The sequence below is a fragment of the Nicrophorus vespilloides genome, unplaced genomic scaffold (genome assembly GCF_001412225.1).
Source record: "Nicrophorus vespilloides isolate i.1.1-1 unplaced genomic scaffold, Nicve_v1.0, whole genome shotgun sequence".
Classification (NCBI taxonomy): Eukaryota; Metazoa; Arthropoda; class Insecta; order Coleoptera; family Silphidae; genus Nicrophorus; species Nicrophorus vespilloides.
The window spans coordinates 736315-757281 of record NW_017096594.1 but is presented as its reverse complement, the minus strand read 5'-3'; the positions used below and the strand labels follow the sequence as shown (position 1 = coordinate 757281).

General features: G+C 30.6%; 1 protein-coding gene across 2 annotated transcripts in view; it reads left to right on the top strand.

Annotated features, from left to right (window-relative positions):
- LOC108557490 (transmembrane and TPR repeat-containing protein 1-like) overlaps nucleotides 1–20967 on the top strand; it is a 274214-nt gene that overhangs the window by 105399 nt on the left and 147848 nt on the right. For both annotated transcript variants that reach the window (XM_017914017.1, XM_017914018.1), the window contains exon 3: nucleotides 15574–16268. In XM_017914017.1, the coding sequence (XP_017769506.1) occupies nucleotides 15967–16268 (302 nt within the window). In that variant the 5' untranslated portion in view covers nucleotides 15574–15966. The remainder of the gene's footprint in view (nucleotides 1–15573; nucleotides 16269–20967) is intronic.

The following is a 20967-nucleotide window of genomic DNA, read 5'->3' as shown; positions in this document are numbered from 1 at the left end:
TTATCTCTCCCATCTTACGTATCACTTTTAAGTTAGGGAACCAAAATTCTATTCGTAAACCGAGGTATTTTTTTGTTATCCAGGAAAAAAATCTGAAACCGAGGATCCACAACAATTTGAAAAGTGTTAATTCATAATACCTAATTATTTATCTCTGTTTATATAATATATAATTATGCGAATAACCTATTAAAGAGAATCATATTATTGTTTTAATTGTAGTACGTGCATTGCATCGATGCTGCATTTCCAATTATATAATTTCTCATTTGGATTATGTTTTGATTAATCAATAATTTATAATAGGTTTTATTGCACTATTAACAATTTGATTAGCAAAGCTATTAATAATTATCTCTAGAAATTCATTGAAAATCAAAATTCTTGTATAATATTTTAGAATTTGAAATGAATAGAATGAAAATGAATGCAAAAAAATGTTTCTTAGTAATATAGATTAATATATGAAGCATCTAAAACATGGATCAACTAAGACTAGTTTTTTTCACGGTATCATTTTTCTATGAGAAACATGACAAAATAAAAATTAATTGGCAATTGACAAAAAATCTATCTGAATGTAACTTAAATATACATTATTAGTGGTTATTTCAAAGTAGCTACTTTGTACAATTGATATAATTGTACGTTAGAACAATTAAATAGGCATAATAACGTACGTACTATCTAACATATGTATACCATTAGTTTTATAATTAATAGATTATATAATTTTATATAAGAAATATCAAATTTGTATTCAACATATTTGTTTGCAGTTATGTTGCTACCGAATTACTAAGAGTATTTCATAAGTTTCTTAGTTTGACAGCTGTCATTTCTTGACCCTTTAATAATGTAACGCGAGGTCACTGTTACAGAAGGTCACAGCTGTCATTTTGCAACTCATTGCAAATTCTTTTGACACAAAGTGACAGTTATCATTTCACGACTTATAGGTTGAGACATGTATATACTTTTATGAAAAATATAACAAAATAATAATCATAACAACATAATATGAATAATACAATGCAATATTATAGAAATAATTTAATAATATAGATGACAGCCATAATAATTATGTAACGAATATACGTTATGTCAGTGCTGATTTTATTTATGTATGCTATTAGTTTTAATCTGGACATAACTAAATAAATTATATAAATAATACAATAGATTTAGGTTTGAAATAACGAATATTAAATGAAATGTTTCAAAATTAATACAATAACATAATGGAATGTGTGAATAAACGAAAAAAAAACTCTATTATTGTTTAAAATACCGGCGTGTATTAAAGCAGTGAAATTCCATCAAAAAGTTATTTTTTGAAATTATGTTGAGAGCGCAGGAACAATCAGTTTCGTTTGATCATAAAAACAAATGCACCTTTGTTGGCATGACGGTAAATGTGCACATTTTCTAGCTCACATTTTTTTTTGTACACATATTTTTTTTTATGTTGTTGTAGGGCGGGGGAACATTTGGGAGATTTGTGTAAGCGGCGTGAAATTTTCACCGTGGTTACATCACAAAATAACATTTTCGGTTTTGCATTTCACGTTACCGAACGCACCTCGCTCGCGTTTTAATTGAATTCCTTCCGAATACACACGCCCGATGTTCCGATGGATGCGTTCCAGCTTCGATTCCCCATTTACGTAATAATAAAAGTATGCACATTGCAAACGCAAATATGCACAGTCTATCTGCGCGTAGTTTGGTTTGGTTTGGTTGCTGGCATCAACGGGAGGCGGCGGTTATTGTGCATCGACGAATGATTATTGCACGTTTCGCATGACACATTAATCGTCCTGGCGGCGCAATAAAAATCAAAACAATTAGTTTCTGACAGTTCAACTCACACTTTTTAACTCTTCACATATCTGTATCTATTTTGTTTTTTGTAGATTTATTTTTATAGTGTTTGGCTATGTTTGTTTTCCTGCATATCGGAGTGACGTCCAAATTACAATTTCAGTTGGCAATTTTCAGTATTAATTTTAATTGGATATGGTCGGAGTGCTTCAGGTTAATGTAAACGTTGGGTCCTTTGGGAGTCAACATGTGTGTATGCACATATACATATACAGGATAGAAGTAGAAGTTGTTGCTGTGAGCATACTCGTGCACACACATATTCCCCACTTGTGCGGACTTTAAAGGCAACTTAGTTGCCTGAAGTAGGTACGTGCGAGGAACGGGCCTTGAAACGTTTCCTCCTGTTATCTTAACCATAACCGCCCAGGATACCTCTTCCTCAAAAACAAAGACCTTCAAGACCAGATTCTTCAAATTATCACTGCGCAGTTAGTTTTGCAATGATCGCGAATGCGTAGCCTCGAGAGCTTCTCTTCCCTCATCCTTGCACTCATCAAATATTATCAAGCGGCAAATCCCAAGTGCATGCTAATTGCTACCGAGCGACGATAAAGCCAACGATAATTAGTATATGAATGTGCTTCCATTAATTAATTACAACCGCCGCCAATGCTCGTTAATTATTTGAACATCTAATATTATGAATGCGAAAATCTTAATACAAATTTCCGTGGCTCCGCATAACGCAATTTATTGCTGTTCAATTTAATTCAATTTTAATGAATGAGCACCTCTTTCAAAACCATTTTTGAAATCCCCTTTGATGATTCGCTTCTAATTATGTTGCGTTCAATGTTAGCAACTACCTTAATTAAGCGAAACCTACTGTATAACATTTCAGTCTGAGTTGATGGCATGTTTCTGAGGTAATTCTATGAAACTATAGCTGATTAATGCTATTATGCATCTTAATTATTATACATTTGCAATGCTGAAAATTGAATAATACAAACATAAAAGTGCAGGAAAACTTATTTCAAATATACTAGATCCAACAACCGCTCCATTTTTGTCCCCATTCGTGTATAATGTTGTTGGAAATTATAGTTGTGTATAAGGAAGATGCAAGCGAATTACCTATTTTTAAGAGTACATGAACTAAAATAGCCTCGTACCAGCAGAGTGGGGAGTGGAGTCGGTTGGTTCTATAGTGGGGCCCAAATAGAAAATTGTTTAGGGCCCTCAAATAATAAAACTAATTATCTAGCGCCCACGATTTTCTTAATGCCAGCCTCCGAGAACCTATGTTTCACGCCTCCGTCAACAATTTTTCTAATTGTTGATTTTCTCTATTTTAACCCAGGTGCCATCAAATATATCTGAGTATCTCACCCCTTAACAAAGTCTGGAGCAATTTAGGGGCCCACATAATATTTCCAGGGGGAAAAATATTTTAAGTTTTGCCCACTCCCCTCAGATACTGCTTTGGTGACTATCAACTGGAGTGTAACAAAAAATAAATCCATCATATATTGAAAATTGACTTCAAATTATATTAAATTTATTTATTTACGATATATTGATATTTAATTTTTATTGAAAAAAGTATAGTTTAAATTTTATTATGACAGCAATTTAGGGAAAATTTATTTATTTAGATTGTAATAGTATATTTTGTAATCAGTAGCAAATCTGTAATGGGTACAAATAAAAATGTATTTTGGGCCCTCAAATAGTAAAACTAACTGGTGTATACATCAGTATCAGTAAACATCATTACACGATTATTTCATGATATTTTCTTATAATAAGACAATAATATTAGTTTCATTAAAAATAATAATAATTTATTGGCCAAACATCGATATATAACAAGAAGAGAAAAAAAAGTACAATTTATACATAAATAAATTTTAACATACAATAAAAATATATACTAATAGGCTGGCCAAAGGTTTCATTAAAAAAATCATAAAACAAATAATGGTAAAAGCAATGACATTATTGAGATTTATTGTATTTTCTTGTATATATTTAGTATGAAATATATTTACGATCAATAGCATTTCATTATATCTCATTGCGTTGACCTGAAACTGTTAGCATTATCCAATATTTATTTGCAATTTAAACATTTAGTCAATTATTTGGTTGTTTCCCATTATTTCATTAATTGCTCTTCAAATTGCAACCCACATATTTAAAATAACATTTACGAAATTGCTGTGTTATTTGCGAATATAATACAGGTTAATTTCAATACAACTCTAGTATTATTTTATTTGTTCACTATAATCAAAATAATGAGTTTATTAATTAGTTGAAATTAAATAATTAAAAGTATACTAATTAAAGATTATTATAATTTAATTAAATATTCTGAATAAGAATCAAAGAATACACAATAAAATCTAATTACAAGTAATAAGTCTTTGAATTGTTAATATTTTTTATGTAAGCTTTAATAGTTCCATCATAGGGCCCACAATAGTTTTTGGGGGCCCACAAGACTTTTAGGAAGCAAATGCTGTTTTACGTTGACTTAAATGCGGCTTTCATTGAAAAGTTATGTAGTATTTAATACTATGAGTCATGGTATGGCTCTTTCATAAATGAATAATCTCATTGAACTCATGCATGTCCCATTATATAAGTGTATGTATTTTAAATCCAGATTAAAAATTAAATTTTCCTTTTTATAACTATGATCAATTGATTTTTAAACTTTAATTAAAATATTTAAGAAATAAATTATTGTTAATTTATCCAAGTAAAAGTAATTTTTCTTGTTAGAAAGTCAAATATTTAAGGAAATAAGAAAAGTTTTAAAGAATTTATTTCGTACTCTTTTCACTTCATTAAGTAATGTAACATTAATTAATATTCAGCAGAATTTACCTTTAAAATGATTTCGGAATAAAATATTCAACGCTCGAATTTTACCTCCTTTTATTTAATGTTTGTTATTTATTAGTAGCGTGTATCCCATTATACCGAGGATGGATTACATCCCTATTCAATATAGTTTCTATAGTGTCGGACTCTTTCAATGAAATATATTGATATTTTTTATGTTCTTTTTATACTAAAACTCTCAGCTTCATTCAACCGTATTTCATATACGTAGATACATAAGAGTGTTGCCACGTTATAGAAACTGTGCTTTATGTTAGTTTCAAAATATTACTTTCAATTTTTTTTCAACTAATTTATTTTCAATTTTTATTTATTATTAATTTTATTCAAAGATTTTTATACTTTTCATTGTATTGTATAAAGAAATCAGAAAAAAATATTTAGATTTCACAAAAAAGTGGAATAATCTTGAATTTAAGTTCATATATTCAATTAAGTATATTATCTTTATTTGTATGATGTAAGATTGGTATATGATATTTTTATACAAGACAACTGAAAAATTCTATTTTTCAATTATCAGTGATAATTCATAAAAAATCATATGTTAATTCTTCTTATTTCACAAAAAATGGAAAGTATGTTAAAATTAATATTTTATAATTGAAACAAAGCAGTGTCTTCGTGTTTTGTACTTTATTAAGAACTAGTGAAATTGGATTACGTATTGATTGTTAACGTATTGTTATTTTTTATTTATGTTATAATGAAAAGTAAATATTTTGATAATATTATTGTCGGTCCATTACTGTTTTAATTGAAGCAATTAATGATTGAATTTGATGTTTACAAAATATGGTACAGTGTGTTTCAATGAATTAACATGGGAAGTAAATTGCTTTCGATGCAACGATTACGCAATGAAACGCGGTTTTTGCAAAGAGAAACCAAGCAAACCAAAAACGGTCGGTAATGAAATTCGGCAAATGAACGAGTCAATAAAATATCCAATTAGTAACGTGACCGATGCAGGTCTGCGGTTTTTAGCGGCAGGACATGGGGGCGGCCGAGGCGCCGTCTCCAAATATGTAATTTCCACATCATCTAATTTACAGCGTATCCTCTAAATCATGGACGGGAGCTCGTTTGTGGCTGGATGTAATTTACTAGGACCGCGTTAACAAGCCAGGTGCAGCCGCCCCCGTACCCCAAGTGGATGGGGGGCGGCAGAGAGAGTGCGGGGAACACCGCCGTCGCCGCGGCAGCCTCCACCCACGCCCCACATGCGAGATAAAACACGACCCGGATTCATAACCCGACCGCTGCTGCCGCCGCCGCCCCCTCGGAAACCCATGAAACGCGGACTTAAACATATATTTCACAAAACACACAAAATAAATTAAACACGGATGGCGAGCAGAAAAGCAAAGCAGGGGCTAACAAATAAAAGGAGGAGAGAGAGGGAGCAAAAAAAAATACACAACACAACGTTGGTATAAACAAGGGATGGGCCGACAAAAATAAATGAATTGTCGAGGCTTAATTGAAATGTTGTTATTATTATTTTTTTTTTGTAATTTTTTTTTGCTTTGCTTCTTTCTTTATTTCTTCCGGCGGTTTATAAAATATTCAAGTAGATTCAATTTGCCGCCGACAAAAGGGTACGGCGGGCGACGATGGGGGGCTTCCGGTTAGTGGGGGCGGCGGCGCACAATACACATCGCATGTTCTCAATCAAAACTGCACAAAGGCATAAGATTTATGTGAATGTCGATTGCAGACATGACCGGCGGCGCGGCTATTAATTAAATGGCAAATTAATTTTTGTTGTTCCCTAAATTGGATTAAATACACAGTTCAAAGTACCTTTCAATCTTTCACTCAGATTCTCTCCTCCAAATTGACAGTGCCTTAATATATTTGATTTATTTACTACTTTAATAGAATTTCAATCAAGTTATGATCTATTCAATTAGAGTACTCATTCACTTAAAGTAAATTCGATTATATTACTAAAAAAAAGTTGACATCTATCTACACATCTGTTATTTCTATAATTTTTCGAAATGGTCATTATATTTCACCATCATGAAATAATGTAATGCAACCATCTTAAATATTCACTTAACGTACATTATAGTATACGTACATTATATATGACAAATTAAAGAACGATAAATGATTTCAGTCAAACCTGTTATCTGCTATACAGAAGTAGTCTATATAAGTAAGTAAGTAAATAAAGCTAGATTTAAATCAAATTCAAATATCTGTTCAAATTAAATAAGTCCATATAAAAAAGACATGTATATAAATGGTGCTTCAGCAAAGTGTACGTTAGTATGAATATTAAGAATCTTCAAGCGAATAAAGATGAGAATTCACTATTCGATTTATGTACATTAGCTTAAATTACGTTAATTTATTTAAAAATTATGTACGTTAACTGAACGTCAACTATATTAACTAATCTCTAAATGAAGTTAACTAATTCATTAGCTCAACAAAAATAAAACAATATTATATTTATTTTTGATTATGTATTGATTGCTCTGCAATCCTTAGACTGTAAATCTGCTGCTATCCTTAACACTGTCATTGTCCATCGACTTGGCTGAAGATCCATATGCTGAACCTCATTCATTTGACTGTCCATCTGTGATGAACGATGGCTCTATTGCTGCAAGCACCGAGAGGGATCAAAAAGGGCCTGGCTCGGCCAGGATTCGAACCGTCGTTGGTTCTATCGGGCGACTTAACCATTCGGCTATTAGTCGCCCTTATTATACTTATAATCATGTTTTCTTAAATTAGAATATCAAAGAAGTTATATACTGACAATTAAACAATACTTTTTAACGACATTGGATTTAAAATTGCATAATATAAATTACAAATTCAAGTTATTTTTGTTTCTTCTATTAAATCAAGTTTATTGCCAACAAAACCATACACAACAGACAACAGTCAAACACGTTTATAGCGACAACTTGGCTATAACCCGAAAATGACGGTAATAAAAAGAATTCCTACATCAATAAATACGTCCGTAGTAACCTGGGTTATAACATCTCCAAATTCTGTGTCCTTTAAATAATGAATTTCCTTGCAATTTTAACTCATATTATATAAGAACTTTTATTATTTACATAGGAATATTGTCTTATTTTTATTCGTCAATTTAAATGACAGAAATTATTTTCAGTTTAATATTAATAATTTTATAATTACTTATATTTAGAGCAAATTTCTAAACCATTTTTTAAATTTACATAAAGACCTCGTTTAGCAAAGTTTTACGCTGATTTGACAAAAAGCAATAAATTTACTGTCTAGGAATGCATCTTAAGCGCTAAACGAGGTCTTACTATATATATGTATTGATCTTTTGTAATATAACTTACAGTTTCCTGAACAATGGAGAAATTTGCAAATCATGATTTCAAGTACTTAACAGGGGAGACCCTTATATAACTATTTTACCTCTTAGACTTCTAGAAGACATTTTGCAAGTCATATACAATTTAAATACATAAAAAAGTACAAGCACTATACACAATCTGCTTTTCCAAAAGAGGTGACAATGGAAAGTGAAAGAGGAAGGAAACAATTTCTTATGAATAATTTGAACTGGGGTTCTAAATGGAACTTCACTTCCACACATTTGTCATAAAACCATTTTTTGACATGAAACAGTACTTTTATAAAAAAAAATATCGCATTATAATTTTAAAATGTTCACATATAAATATTTGTTTATACCTTGTAATAATGTTAAAATGTGACCTCTATAGATCGAGGAACTTTTTTACCTAAGACCCCATAATAAATTTATTTGCACTGGGGGTAAATTCCAATATTTTTCATGCTTAATAAATGATGGAAGAGGTATTTTTCATGGATAAATTACTCCGGGTCGCCAACCCCTGTTTTATATATTTAATAAAAAATGGAAGAAGATGGAAAAATGCTGTATTTGTGTATTTTCTATATATGATAAAAAAAAACATATTTCTTCGACAAAAATATCTATTATCCAAGTATACAAGATACGACAAATTTCCGTTCCAATTTCCTCGTCCTTTTTCTCATTACGTATAAGGAAATACTGATTCCCTCAAATGCTTACAGTAGTGCTTTCTTTATATTCCACTCTTCTTAGCTTTTTAAGATTCAAGGTTATTTAAAATTACTACTTTATATATTTATATCCAGAACTATTTCCAATTGTGTTGAATAAAAATTGTATACAATAATACCTCGGATTATTGTTTCCGCAGATAATAAAATAGTTGTGTGTACCAATTTTTTAGAGTTTATTTTCAATTACAATCTATTTTTTTTAATTTACAATCTGTACTGTAGGAAATCCGTACTAATTGAAGCAAAGCGTACAATGCGAAGATTTATAATTCAAAACATGATTTTTTAATAATATATATATATATAACAAATAGTTAGAAGAATATAAATATTATTTTCTATAATTAAACAATTTGATATTAACCCATTTTTGTCCACTGCACACAAGCAGGTAGTATTTATTGAATTTTCGGCAATCTACTGATAAAACGTATTGCTGTATATTAGTTATTAAACATATGGAATTCTATTATTTAACCATAAGAGTAAGACATCTACTTTGCACTTGATGAAAACTCCGACAAAAAGGGACATTAGGGCATCATCAACCATTAGAGAGAATATAATGTTGAAGTGTCCGTTAGAATTGTCAAAGGTATTATCAAAAAATGAAGTATACCAAGGATTTTCACGGTTTAAAAAAAATGTACTATGCTATTTTTTGAGCTTAATTATTATAAATTAAGGATTTTGTTTTTAAATAAAATCACTCATTTTTCCTATGTTAGAGATTGGGCATTATTTACATATCTTTTAATAATTGTTTGAGTTGCGGTAAATTATTTTTTCATAAACAATTCAAAATTGATTGGGGTTTCGTCGGCGGCGAACAATTACTGAAGTTCGTTAAAAACCAATTGGATTAAAAGCGGTTTAAGTAGTTTGAAGTTTTGCTGGCAGCCTGTGATCAACAAAGTTATAAATAAATTAAATTTAAAGCCGCCGCCGCAGCCTCTCGCGAAGAGCTTTCCGACTGGGAATACTACTTTTTTTTGTCTGTATGTTAAATATGCCGTTTTTTGCTCATTATCTTCTGCCTCGCGTGGCGGATTCATTGTTGGCGATGGAAGGTGGTCGCAGGACGTGTTGGCGGCTGCGGAATGCATGTGCGTTGTAGGAACAGGGGGCGGCGTTCGCAGCGAGCGGAGCTTTTGTCTCTAGCGTTAGGCCATTGTCATTAAAATATGGACGGGTACGTTTATAATCCCGTCGTCCGGAGAGCGATTAAAAACGTCCATTAATAACAATAAAATCCTGGTGCGTTTGAATACGTTTTGCATGTGCAAACCGCGTCGAATTATTATTAATGCTCGACGTGAGGGCGGCTGCTGCTGCGGCGGTGGCGTGCTCGGAGCTTTTATTCCGCATCCTGAATAGCTGAAAAGACGATCCAACCGGAAACGGATTTTCAATTTTTAGCAAATTTCGTCCTGAAGTTTAGGGCACGTCTCGACTGTCGCATTGCTAATATAGGTTCGATACAGAAGGACGAAACATGATTGGAACATAGAGTACGGAAACAGGTGTGGGGTAAAAGGAAGGATAAAAGTACAACCAATGTAAGCAAATCGGACGGACTTGGAGTTCCAGCGAAGTTTATTACTTGCCATATTTTAAAAGCGGACGAAATATACTCGAACGGATTCAATCTTGAACGTTTTATTTATTTCTTTTTTTTTCTCTCTTCAGATGTAACATAAACATGTATACGAAATCATTCGGGAAAGTAATTTCCAACTGCAATATACGTTAACTGCTTTGCTTACGCAAATGAGGCTCTGCCTTCAAATAAACTTACTTGGAAAAGAAAACCGCAACGGCGGAAATTCTCTTTTCATATTTATATTCAATTATAATTTCAACAAGAAAGCCTTCCATGTTTCATAGATTTTATACCACTTGCTTATATATTCAACAATATGGGAAAACTTCCGTAACATTTTGTAAATATTATCCTAGTTTATTTACATAGCATGCATTTTGTAAATTGTCTCTTCATTGAGTCTACACTTTAGTTTCGTAATAAAAATCTAACTTAATTCTAAAAGTAAATCAAGTTTTTTTTACTATTTTTAGTTTTATAAAACTTTCATTTCCTAAATGATTTTATTTTTTCATATTTTTTGTACTATTACCAACAAGATTTATATTACATATAAAAGGTGTCCCAAAATTAACGCAAGATTAACACAGTTTTTAGTCTTCAGATTGTGATTTTGTGATTGTGATAAAAACTGTGTGTTTCTATTTAATTCAAATCTTGCGTTAATTTTGGGACACCACCACCACAGAAATACATATTTCTTATTGACAATAAAAACTTATTCATATTTAAAGAGCAAACTATGAAAATTGTATAGATTAGTCTTAAATAAACAATATAATATAACGTTTATTAAACTTATAATATGTTACATATTTATTAACATTATTAAAGTTTAGACTTACTAAATTTGTTATACATTACTAATATAAAATATCTTTTATATCATATCTCTATTACATTACTTTTGAAGTTGTACTAGAAGACTAAAAACTAACATCTAAGAATATGCTTTCAAAATATCGATCCTTTTTAATTTATTGAATGCAGAAGATGGTATTTATTTTGCAGTGGAAGATTTTTAATTGTTGGAAAATTATGTCTAATTCGTTATTCGAGGTATTGTTCAATATCCCATATAAATAAATATCAGAAACATCATTTCAATTAAAAAATTCAATAAAAATAACATACATCAAAATCAAAAATTCAAAACAAGTCTTCATGTTTGGTACAAATGAATCGAATGTTCGATGACGTACATAAAAAGAGGAAAACCATTAACGTAAAAATAACACATATACACAAAAGCCTATAAATAATGTTTCCAATTTGAAATTGAAATCGTGGGGGAGTTGATATTTTAGGAAGGTTCGTGTAGCTGGAAAATTCATAGGGATTACACGGAATCCAAAAACAGCTCTCCACGTTTTCCAATAAATTCCTGATCTTTGAAAACCGTGCATCGCGTGCAGCGAAAATTGCTTGATCGAATATTAATAAGGAAGCCCCCCTTAATCCGTCGCTTTGAGATTATCAACAAAATACTAATATGTCAATATTGCGATAGCAATTTACTATGGCGACACAATTACCAACTCAAGCATACACAATTATTTACTATTTTTCTTATGTGACTACTTAGTGTAATTAAGTAAGTAATTAGTAATATTTTATTGTTTATTTAAAAAAAATATACACATTAAGATAATAATTATAGTTTATATGAAATGCAGGTTTTCTATAGATAACTGATAGAATATTTATATTTTTTAATCATTGGTTATTCTATAGATTACTTAGTTATTATATAAAATAAATATGTATAACTCGAAGAATATATATAAATAGATTAATGCTAACCTAACACAATGAGCTAAACCCTTTAAACCAGTAGTCGACAACCTTTTGGTGTGACGAGTAATGTTTAACTAATATTTAGGAAGCTGTACGAAGTGATAATTATACCGACCAACAATATCAATTATTAGTTAATAACAAAAGACGAAAACGACCGCAATGACTCATTAAAAGAGCTTCATGCGACTCCGGCTGCACGGGTTTACAGCTCCTGATCGAAAAGTATATTTGAGTTTAGAATACTAAATTATTCAATGAAATTATTTGATTACATATATTGCACCCTTTATAAAAAATAACTGGGTAGAGTGTAGAATAACAAACAAATTCTTAGTTTATATGTTTTTAATAGATATTTCATGAAATAATCAATCATTATGTACTGTAGTGGTAACAGATATAGGCCTACATATACCAGGAGGGGTCGGCAACATTTTTGGAGCAAAGAGCCACTTGCTGTTAAAAAAGTCTAGATTGTCGGAAGTAGCACTACAATAGCTATTATGATTGGTGAGAGCTAGGAGCCGCATGCGGCTCTGAGAACCGCATTTGTCCACAATAGGTGATCTACAAGGACCTTTCATTTAACATTTGGTTATTTTATGATAATTAAAAATTGTAATTAGATTGCATAATTATTAAAGTACAAGTTTATTTTATGTAAATATTAATATTTTCATGCCACAAAATAGGAATTATGTTAGTCTTATTATTTTATTATATTTGTTCTAAATACATATACATGACATTTGTATTTCCTATCAAGGATAAGCAAAATTATGTTAAATTTTCTAATCATATTTATCCTTAATCCAATGCTTGTAGCTTAGCTGTATTAGTTATTTACATAATATATTAGCTTTAAAATCTAGTCTCGGGTACCGGAACAGCCTCGAGGACCTATATTATCTTCACATTAATAAATGCTCTCGCAGGACTAATATAGGAAGTGACTAGTATAATACATGTTGATTATTGGAAAATATTTGAGTTTAATTTTGGCTTATTTTGTAAACCGTATTAGAATTTGTCGATTTATTGATGTGTGCATTAAATAATAATGAACGTTTCAATGCAATACACCAGATTTGTTGTATATTATCAATTTACAAATATTGCAATTTTTACCAATTTCATTTTGTACGTGATTGCATTGAGAGAGAACGAACGTTTTAGGTGAAATGCGTTCAACTGATTGTTGGCATTATCATACGTCAGTAGCCCGGTAATTCCGTCTATTATCCTGAGCTACAATCCCTTGCCGTTGTGATTTATCGATTCGAAGCTCGAACGTTAAAATTGTTATAATTTAATTTACGACCAACGCTCGGATTTTCCTTTTATTCTCACCATCCGTAATGCTTTGTCTAAATTTTCCTTCCACTTTTCTGCTATTTTTATTTCATTTTTTATGTTTCACCTCTCTTTTATTTACAACGTCGTCTGCTTTAACCGAGAGTAGAATCAACCGATTGAAATGCGTTTGTTTGTCGGTATGATATGATAGATGGAAAGCTAAAATGGGATATGACATGTTTACAGAGTTGCCGTTGAAATCTGAAGAAGGTATGAATAAATAGAAAAGGAACAACGGTGCTGCTGTGATATATGAAGAAGAGCAGACAGGGAACTTTTATCAGCTCTGGTTTTACCCCATTTTGCTCTCAATCATCTCACTGTCTCGGGTATAATCACAAAAGGAAAGCACTAGACAAAATAATGCGAAGGTATTGATTTCGTTGAAATCCGTTTGCTTGAAAATTGGAACGAGACGAAACGAATTGAAAGAAATGAAAAGACTTGCATAGTTCAAAAGTTTCCATTTTATTATACGCATCCAAAAAGCCTAACCGCATCTTCTCATTTATTGCGCATTTTAAACTACCAGGATTATGTTTCCGGTACATTTATTCCTTGCTTGCTCTTCCTACCATTTTCAATGCTTCGTTTAACTGCCTTAATCTCATTTGATTCAACAACCAAACATTTCTACTCTGCTTAATTTCCTACTCCTTTCCACTTATCTCTTACACATATCTTCATTGCTTTTGCTATATTACAACTTCTTGGTGCGTTTTCTTCTCCCCTTTTATCTGTTTCTTTACCACTTAACTCCCATACTATTCCAAATTCTACACTCGAAACAGCTTGAAAACCCTACTTTAAAGGATTAACCGTAGATTACATTTGTTCAAAACATTTTGTATTAGCTGTACGTATTTACAAGATCTGTATAAATTTCATTGTAGAATTATAAAAAAAGTGATAATTCAATAATTTTTAGCCAAACCAAGTAAATTACCCCAAATCGGTTAAAAATTAAATTATTTGGAGTAATATATATAAAACATTTTAATTTCTTATGTTAAAAACTGCAAAAATTTATAGTTTTCAATCTTGTAAAAAAGTAACTTTTTGACTCCTTTTTGCAACAAACTATGTTTTTCTTCGGCATAAATAAATATAGTTTGTGGTAACAATTATATAAGTTTCCTGACATCTGGGCAAAAGCTATCAGATGAACTGTTAATTATTTTGTTATTATGTAATTTTTATATTGTTTCAATAAATATTTTTGATAATAAATGTTTAGTAATACTTTTTAGAGTATTATGTAATAATGAATTTATTATAAACAGAAAATATTTATAGTGTAACTGTCAGGTATTTTCAAAATGTAATGTGCATATGTATACAGCAGAATATCGTATAATTAATGATACCAACGGACACTAGTTCCGAGCTGCATTACTCCTTAGAGAATTGAACCGAGTACAGTTGTCATGTTTGAAATATAATAGCAAGGACTGATTAAATGTGTCCTGCTTGGCCCCGCTTAATTCATGCCGCAGCCAAGAAAGCAGTAGAAGGAGAAAGTCTTGCTTTCGAAATCTTCGAACGTTTCCGAAAAGTTTTTTTTGTTTTTAATTTATTTTCCCACCCTCAGTCGTTTCATCTTCCCACCGGTGCTCTCTGTGTGTGTGTATGTTTGTGACAGTGTTTATTGGGTCTTTTGGGAGGTTTTGAAAGCAGGAAGCGTGTTAGTTGAGGGTGGGGAATCCTGGACAAAGCTCCTACTCGGAGATATCTACGGAAGCTGTAGTGAGGGTTGTATGAAGCAGAGAGAGAGATATAGAAAAACGGTGAGGATGGAAATGGAAACAAAAAAGAATATAAAATAAAAGCAAAGGGTGTAAGGTTTGCGGGATATTGCGGAGTCGGGATAATGATGTAGTTTTAAAGTCTGTGGTCCGGTAACAGCCGGCAGCTTTCATTATATAAGTGTGGGAACGTGCCGGGTCGACTGTAATCACAGACTTATTGATATTATTGATCTGTTACAGGGGACAAGGAGGACACGGATCGGAGTGGAGGGAAAAGGACGTTTCCCAGTGCTTTGCTTTAAAGCGGATTACCAATAGAATATCTGGTTTGTTTCCGCGCGGAGGTGATTTCAATTACGCAGTTCTCTTTTTATATTATCGTGTCCTTGCTTAGAAAAAAAGATAAAATCCGCACATATAAAGTGGGTGATTAAGGGTATGATTTAATCGCGTCCTTTTATCGTCCCTTTCGCTTTGTTTCGGTCGTGAAGAAGCGGACGAAATGAACGCGCGGCATCTTATTAGGACGGCATAAACATTCATTTCGCGTCGCGTGGAAAGACGATACCGCGTAAGTCCTTGTTTCGTCCTTCGTACTTCGGCTGCAAATTTTTTGCGTTTCGTTTCGCCGGGATGAGGAGACGCGGGGTCGGGGCGGTTGCGGCGGCGGCTGCCTCCGAGGCAAGCAGCAAAAGGACGAATTCACCCTCGTCCTGGCCCATTTATAGCCTCGTCAGCACGGTTGCCGTGGCCTCCTACCTGAATGGCCTTAACGGTGACTTTGTGCACGATGACATTCCCGCCGTTACTATGAACAAGGATGTTTTGGCCATCAACCCCATCAGCCACGTCTTCAAGAATGACTTCTGGGGAACGCCCATGGCAGACGTTGCTAGCCACAAGTCTTATCGTCCCTTAACCGTTCTTACATTCAGGTAAGTTTATTTCTTTTTTCTAATGTTTGTGTTCTAAACTAGCTATAAAACTAAAATAAAACAAGAGTATTAAATCCTAGTACGATTATTTAATAGAAACTACTCAGTAAACGGTATTTGACAAGTAACTTCGCAAGTTACATTTTTATTACCAAAGTATTATAATTTTACATTTATCTATTTCACTATTATAGTACCAATCCAGTCGACGTTACGTTTTTTTACAATACGGTTTTGCTCTAATACGATCAAGTTCTCAATAGATTAACACCAATGTCAAAATTAAATAAATTGTAACATCTAACAACACTAAATAAAGGAAATTTAAACAGAATTGACCTAACACAATGAATAAGATGAATTGCGCAAACCCCCTTTTTTGCTGTACTGGCCTTGGATTTCATATAACACGGTTATATGAAACACGATATTGGCACTTATGAATCTACCATATTATAGGAGTATTACCTTTACATTTGAACATCAACACAAATGAAATATTTGATTTGTATGCTATATTCAGGCATTATTCACAACACGATAATTCATAAACTTGTCAATAATAACGTAATATGTACTGAATGTGTGTAATGAAAATTCTTTAGAATATCCATTTCAATAATTTAAAACATTTATTATAAAAAATAAACATTGCGAAATATTTTATTAAAAATATTCTAGTGAAATGTAAAAAAAATATGTTTTTTTTTATTCTATTTCAAGTATAAATAAATATTGCAATACATCGCGTAGCGTGGTTTGAATTAGTGCGGATTTACTGCAGTACGATTTAAAAAGTTTAAAACCAACAAAATGTTTGAACCCTTTTCGAGTGAGCGGCGGATATATTTGCCGTACATAATATGTACATAGGCAAAAATATGTTTTGAGTGGAATATTTTTATGCGATTTTATGTAACTACAATTAAAGACATAAAATTAAATGACTTTCAAACTTTTGCAGAAGTTACAAATCAGTTGTAGCAGCTTGATTTATATTTAACATTTCGTATCACAAATTGCTTTCGTGCACAAATTATAATATATACCGTTATTTGTTGAGTGTTTGTTTAGATTTTAATCAAATCCAAACGAAATATTGAACGTTTGTGTTGCAGTTTTGCACCATGCGAGCGTGTCAATATATGCATCCTGATCGTACGGACTTTCAACACGACACTTTAAAGCTCGTCTAGTTTGTAACGTATGAAATATACGATACACACGCTCGCTTAAAAATGCAATCATATTTATAGCAGAGCAAGCAAACTACAAACTATTTTATACTAGAAAATACGAAAAGAAATATAGTATCATATAAAATTGGACTTCAAATGTTTATATTGGTAGAGAAATTTTTACTATTCGTTGCATTATTTTATTAAAAATTAAAGAAATATATGTAAAATTGATTCTTTTATTTTCCATTCCAATATGTATTTCATTTAAACTTTTGGTACATTTATTTATGATTGATAATATATGGACTTTAAAGTTGGATTTAAATTCCATCTTTTATCAATCATGAACAAATTTAGACAGTTTATTTGTTGTAACATCTTAATAAATGTACATTAAACTATTAATAATATTTACATTATTCGATTTGTCTCCTTGATTCAAGTCTTTAGGTCTTTTTATAGAAAATATTAACTATTTACGGATAAGCGGCGGATATATCCGCCCGAATATGTTTATGCAAAAAAAAAAAAAAAATGCATGGCCAATACTATATTTCAGATGGTGCCATCATGTTGACATGTAAAATTGCACCGTTCGCAAATGTTTAAATCCTTTGTGTGTAAATATAACTTTCATCAAGTGTAAATTTATATTTCATGAAAATTGTATTTAAAGTTTTCACCTGTAAAGTGATTCTACAACCTACCTCAAAAATTGGTATACAAAAGGTAGTTATTATAATTTTATTATTAATTTAACAGATAAAAGACAAAAAATGTAAATTATAAAAAACATATTTTCTTATTAAAAAAAATAAAATATGATATATATATATATATATTTTTTTTTTCCAACTTCATTTCTTGATTTTTTTCATATTTACAATTTAATTTTTACAAATTTAAATATGTTTATATTTAATGCGAAAAAATACATGCGTGTATCTAAAATCAATTGATCTTTCTTATATATATTTCAAAAAGTTGATTAAAAAAGTTATATCATTAATTAATAGATTAAACAAAAAAAAACTGTTATTTTACCATGAATAAAATTAATTCAGTCATATAAATTCTGCACAGTATTAAACAAATATTGCAACAGTAGAAGAATATAAACTGGAACATCCATAAATTACAACAGGCATCGAAAATTCCAGAATTTATTCAAAAACAATGATCGTTTTTGCGTCCTTTTTCCATTATACATTCACATTTCTCTTTTTTCCTCACATTCCCCATCAACGATGATTTTTTTTTTGCAATTCTAAAAAGGGCTACATAGTGAGTGTAATTAACAGCGGAGGCGGAAATAGATAGGAGTTATAATTTAAAGCCCATTTCAAAAGCAAACACGTTCCGCGTGAAATATTATGGAATTATCGTACGTAGGATCCACCATATTTTATTCTGAAGCGTTCTGAATTATTTTCCATTTTTGTGAATTTTTTTGTTCATTTTGTTTCCTGGTGCAAACGTGTTCCTCCTCTTTTTGCGTGTGCAACAAACAAACTATTAGTTCATTTTTTTATTTGTTTTTTTTTGTTTTGTTTGTGTATAGTTTGTAGCGTTTTCATTTTTCCATATGCAAATATATACGAGTGTAATAAAATGAAAACCATTAATGGATTACCTACTGATGACCAAAGCTCCGATTTTGTTATATAATGCTGCATGTTTGTTCCTAAAATAATACTTTGTTTTGTTACATGAAAAATCGAATAAGCGAAGGATTAGTTTTGTATAGTATTTATAAACTTAAGCTTAATACTTAATCCTGTATTTGCAGGTAATGATAATGGATGAAATATCTCATATAATGGTTGTTTTTCTTCAAATATATATTTTCTAAAAATAGCAGAATTACTGATTAAATTCCCAATTGAAAATATAATATAATATTTTAATAATTAATAAAATGTTTATTCAGGAAATATTTATATAAAATATTATAAAATTAAATTAATATGAAAATTTTTCATCAATTAATTTTTAATTTATTTTATATTTTTAGTAATGAAATAAATTGTTTTAATTTGTATTTTTATGTACATTTTATTACTTTTTAATTTCTAGTAACTCACAATTAGTTAAAATTGAACAATTCAAAAAATATATATACTTATATACAAAATGCATTTGAAAAGGTAAACTTTAGTTATTAATTCCTTATTTATTAGTTACAACAAATATTGTTACAAAGCTAAGTTTTTATGTAATAAATGATGTTTTTTTTTATAGGCGGCTTCAAGTAATCCGGATTAACTGTAGTCCGGTTTAAAAAAAATAGTTAATAAAATATTTTTGCTACCATTTAGGGTGTTTTCAATTTTATACATTTGTGCAGTTTTAAAGACCTCGATTAGTATGGTTAAAGATATTGACAGAACCTATTACCCGCGCTATGCGAGGTATTGAAGTACATACAAAAATACACTGAGAAAGGAAATTAGATAATGATTACTATTACTTTACAATAGATAAATATTGCATGAAAATGATTTTTTTAAATTTTGTAAATAAAATATGTAAATAATTGTGATATACATAAAAAAAATACATTTGAAAAAGTAAATTTTATTAACTATTAATTAGTGTAGAATGAATATTAAAAATAATTTAAAAACTAAATATTTTATATATGTAAAAAAAATGCCAAAAGCTATTAATGAAGTAGTGCACAATTTACATATGTGATGTCTATATAAATGTAATTATCATAGAGCGTATCTAAATTATATCTCGAATAATGTGTGGGCGTGAGAGACACATCATCCGCTCTCCACTTTCAAAAATTAAACGCGTCCTCATTTAAATAATTACTCGCATTCCTCATTACACACATATATATGTATTAATTCCATTCCGCATTAACCCAATTCGCGCACTTGGAATCGGGATGAAAATGAACAAAAAAAAAGCAGAGAGTGGCACCATGGAAATAAAAAAAATCACCGCAATGGAAAGCCGTTTCCATCGCACGGACGATTACCTTGAATTAATGGTGGATGTGCCGGGCGCCAACCGAACCGTCACCAGGAACAAATCATAATTGCGGCCCAGAAAACCCCGAAAACGCATTTTATTTGTGCGAATTGTTTTCCCTCTCGGAATTTATGTTGATTATTCTGTCCACTATTTACATTCATCTCCAGTAAACGTTTTCACATTTGTATCTTGTTTATGTGTATTTCTACGAAAGTAATTACTTATGAATTATTTACTATAAATATATTTAAAATAGTTTTCTTATTTCAATATATTTAACATATTTATTTATGTCACACTTTGCGCCATAAAAAATAAAATAATTTATATAATTGGACAATATTTGCCTGAATTATTTTACATTATGTAACTTTGTATAATTTTCAAATGTAACCATTCTGTATTGCTATCATTTATTTCAGTTATCGTTATGACAGTTTAATTTAAAAAAAAAATGTTGAAGTTTATGAAATTCTATAGCAGCATAATTTGATATATCATATATATAAACAAAACTATACATTTTATGA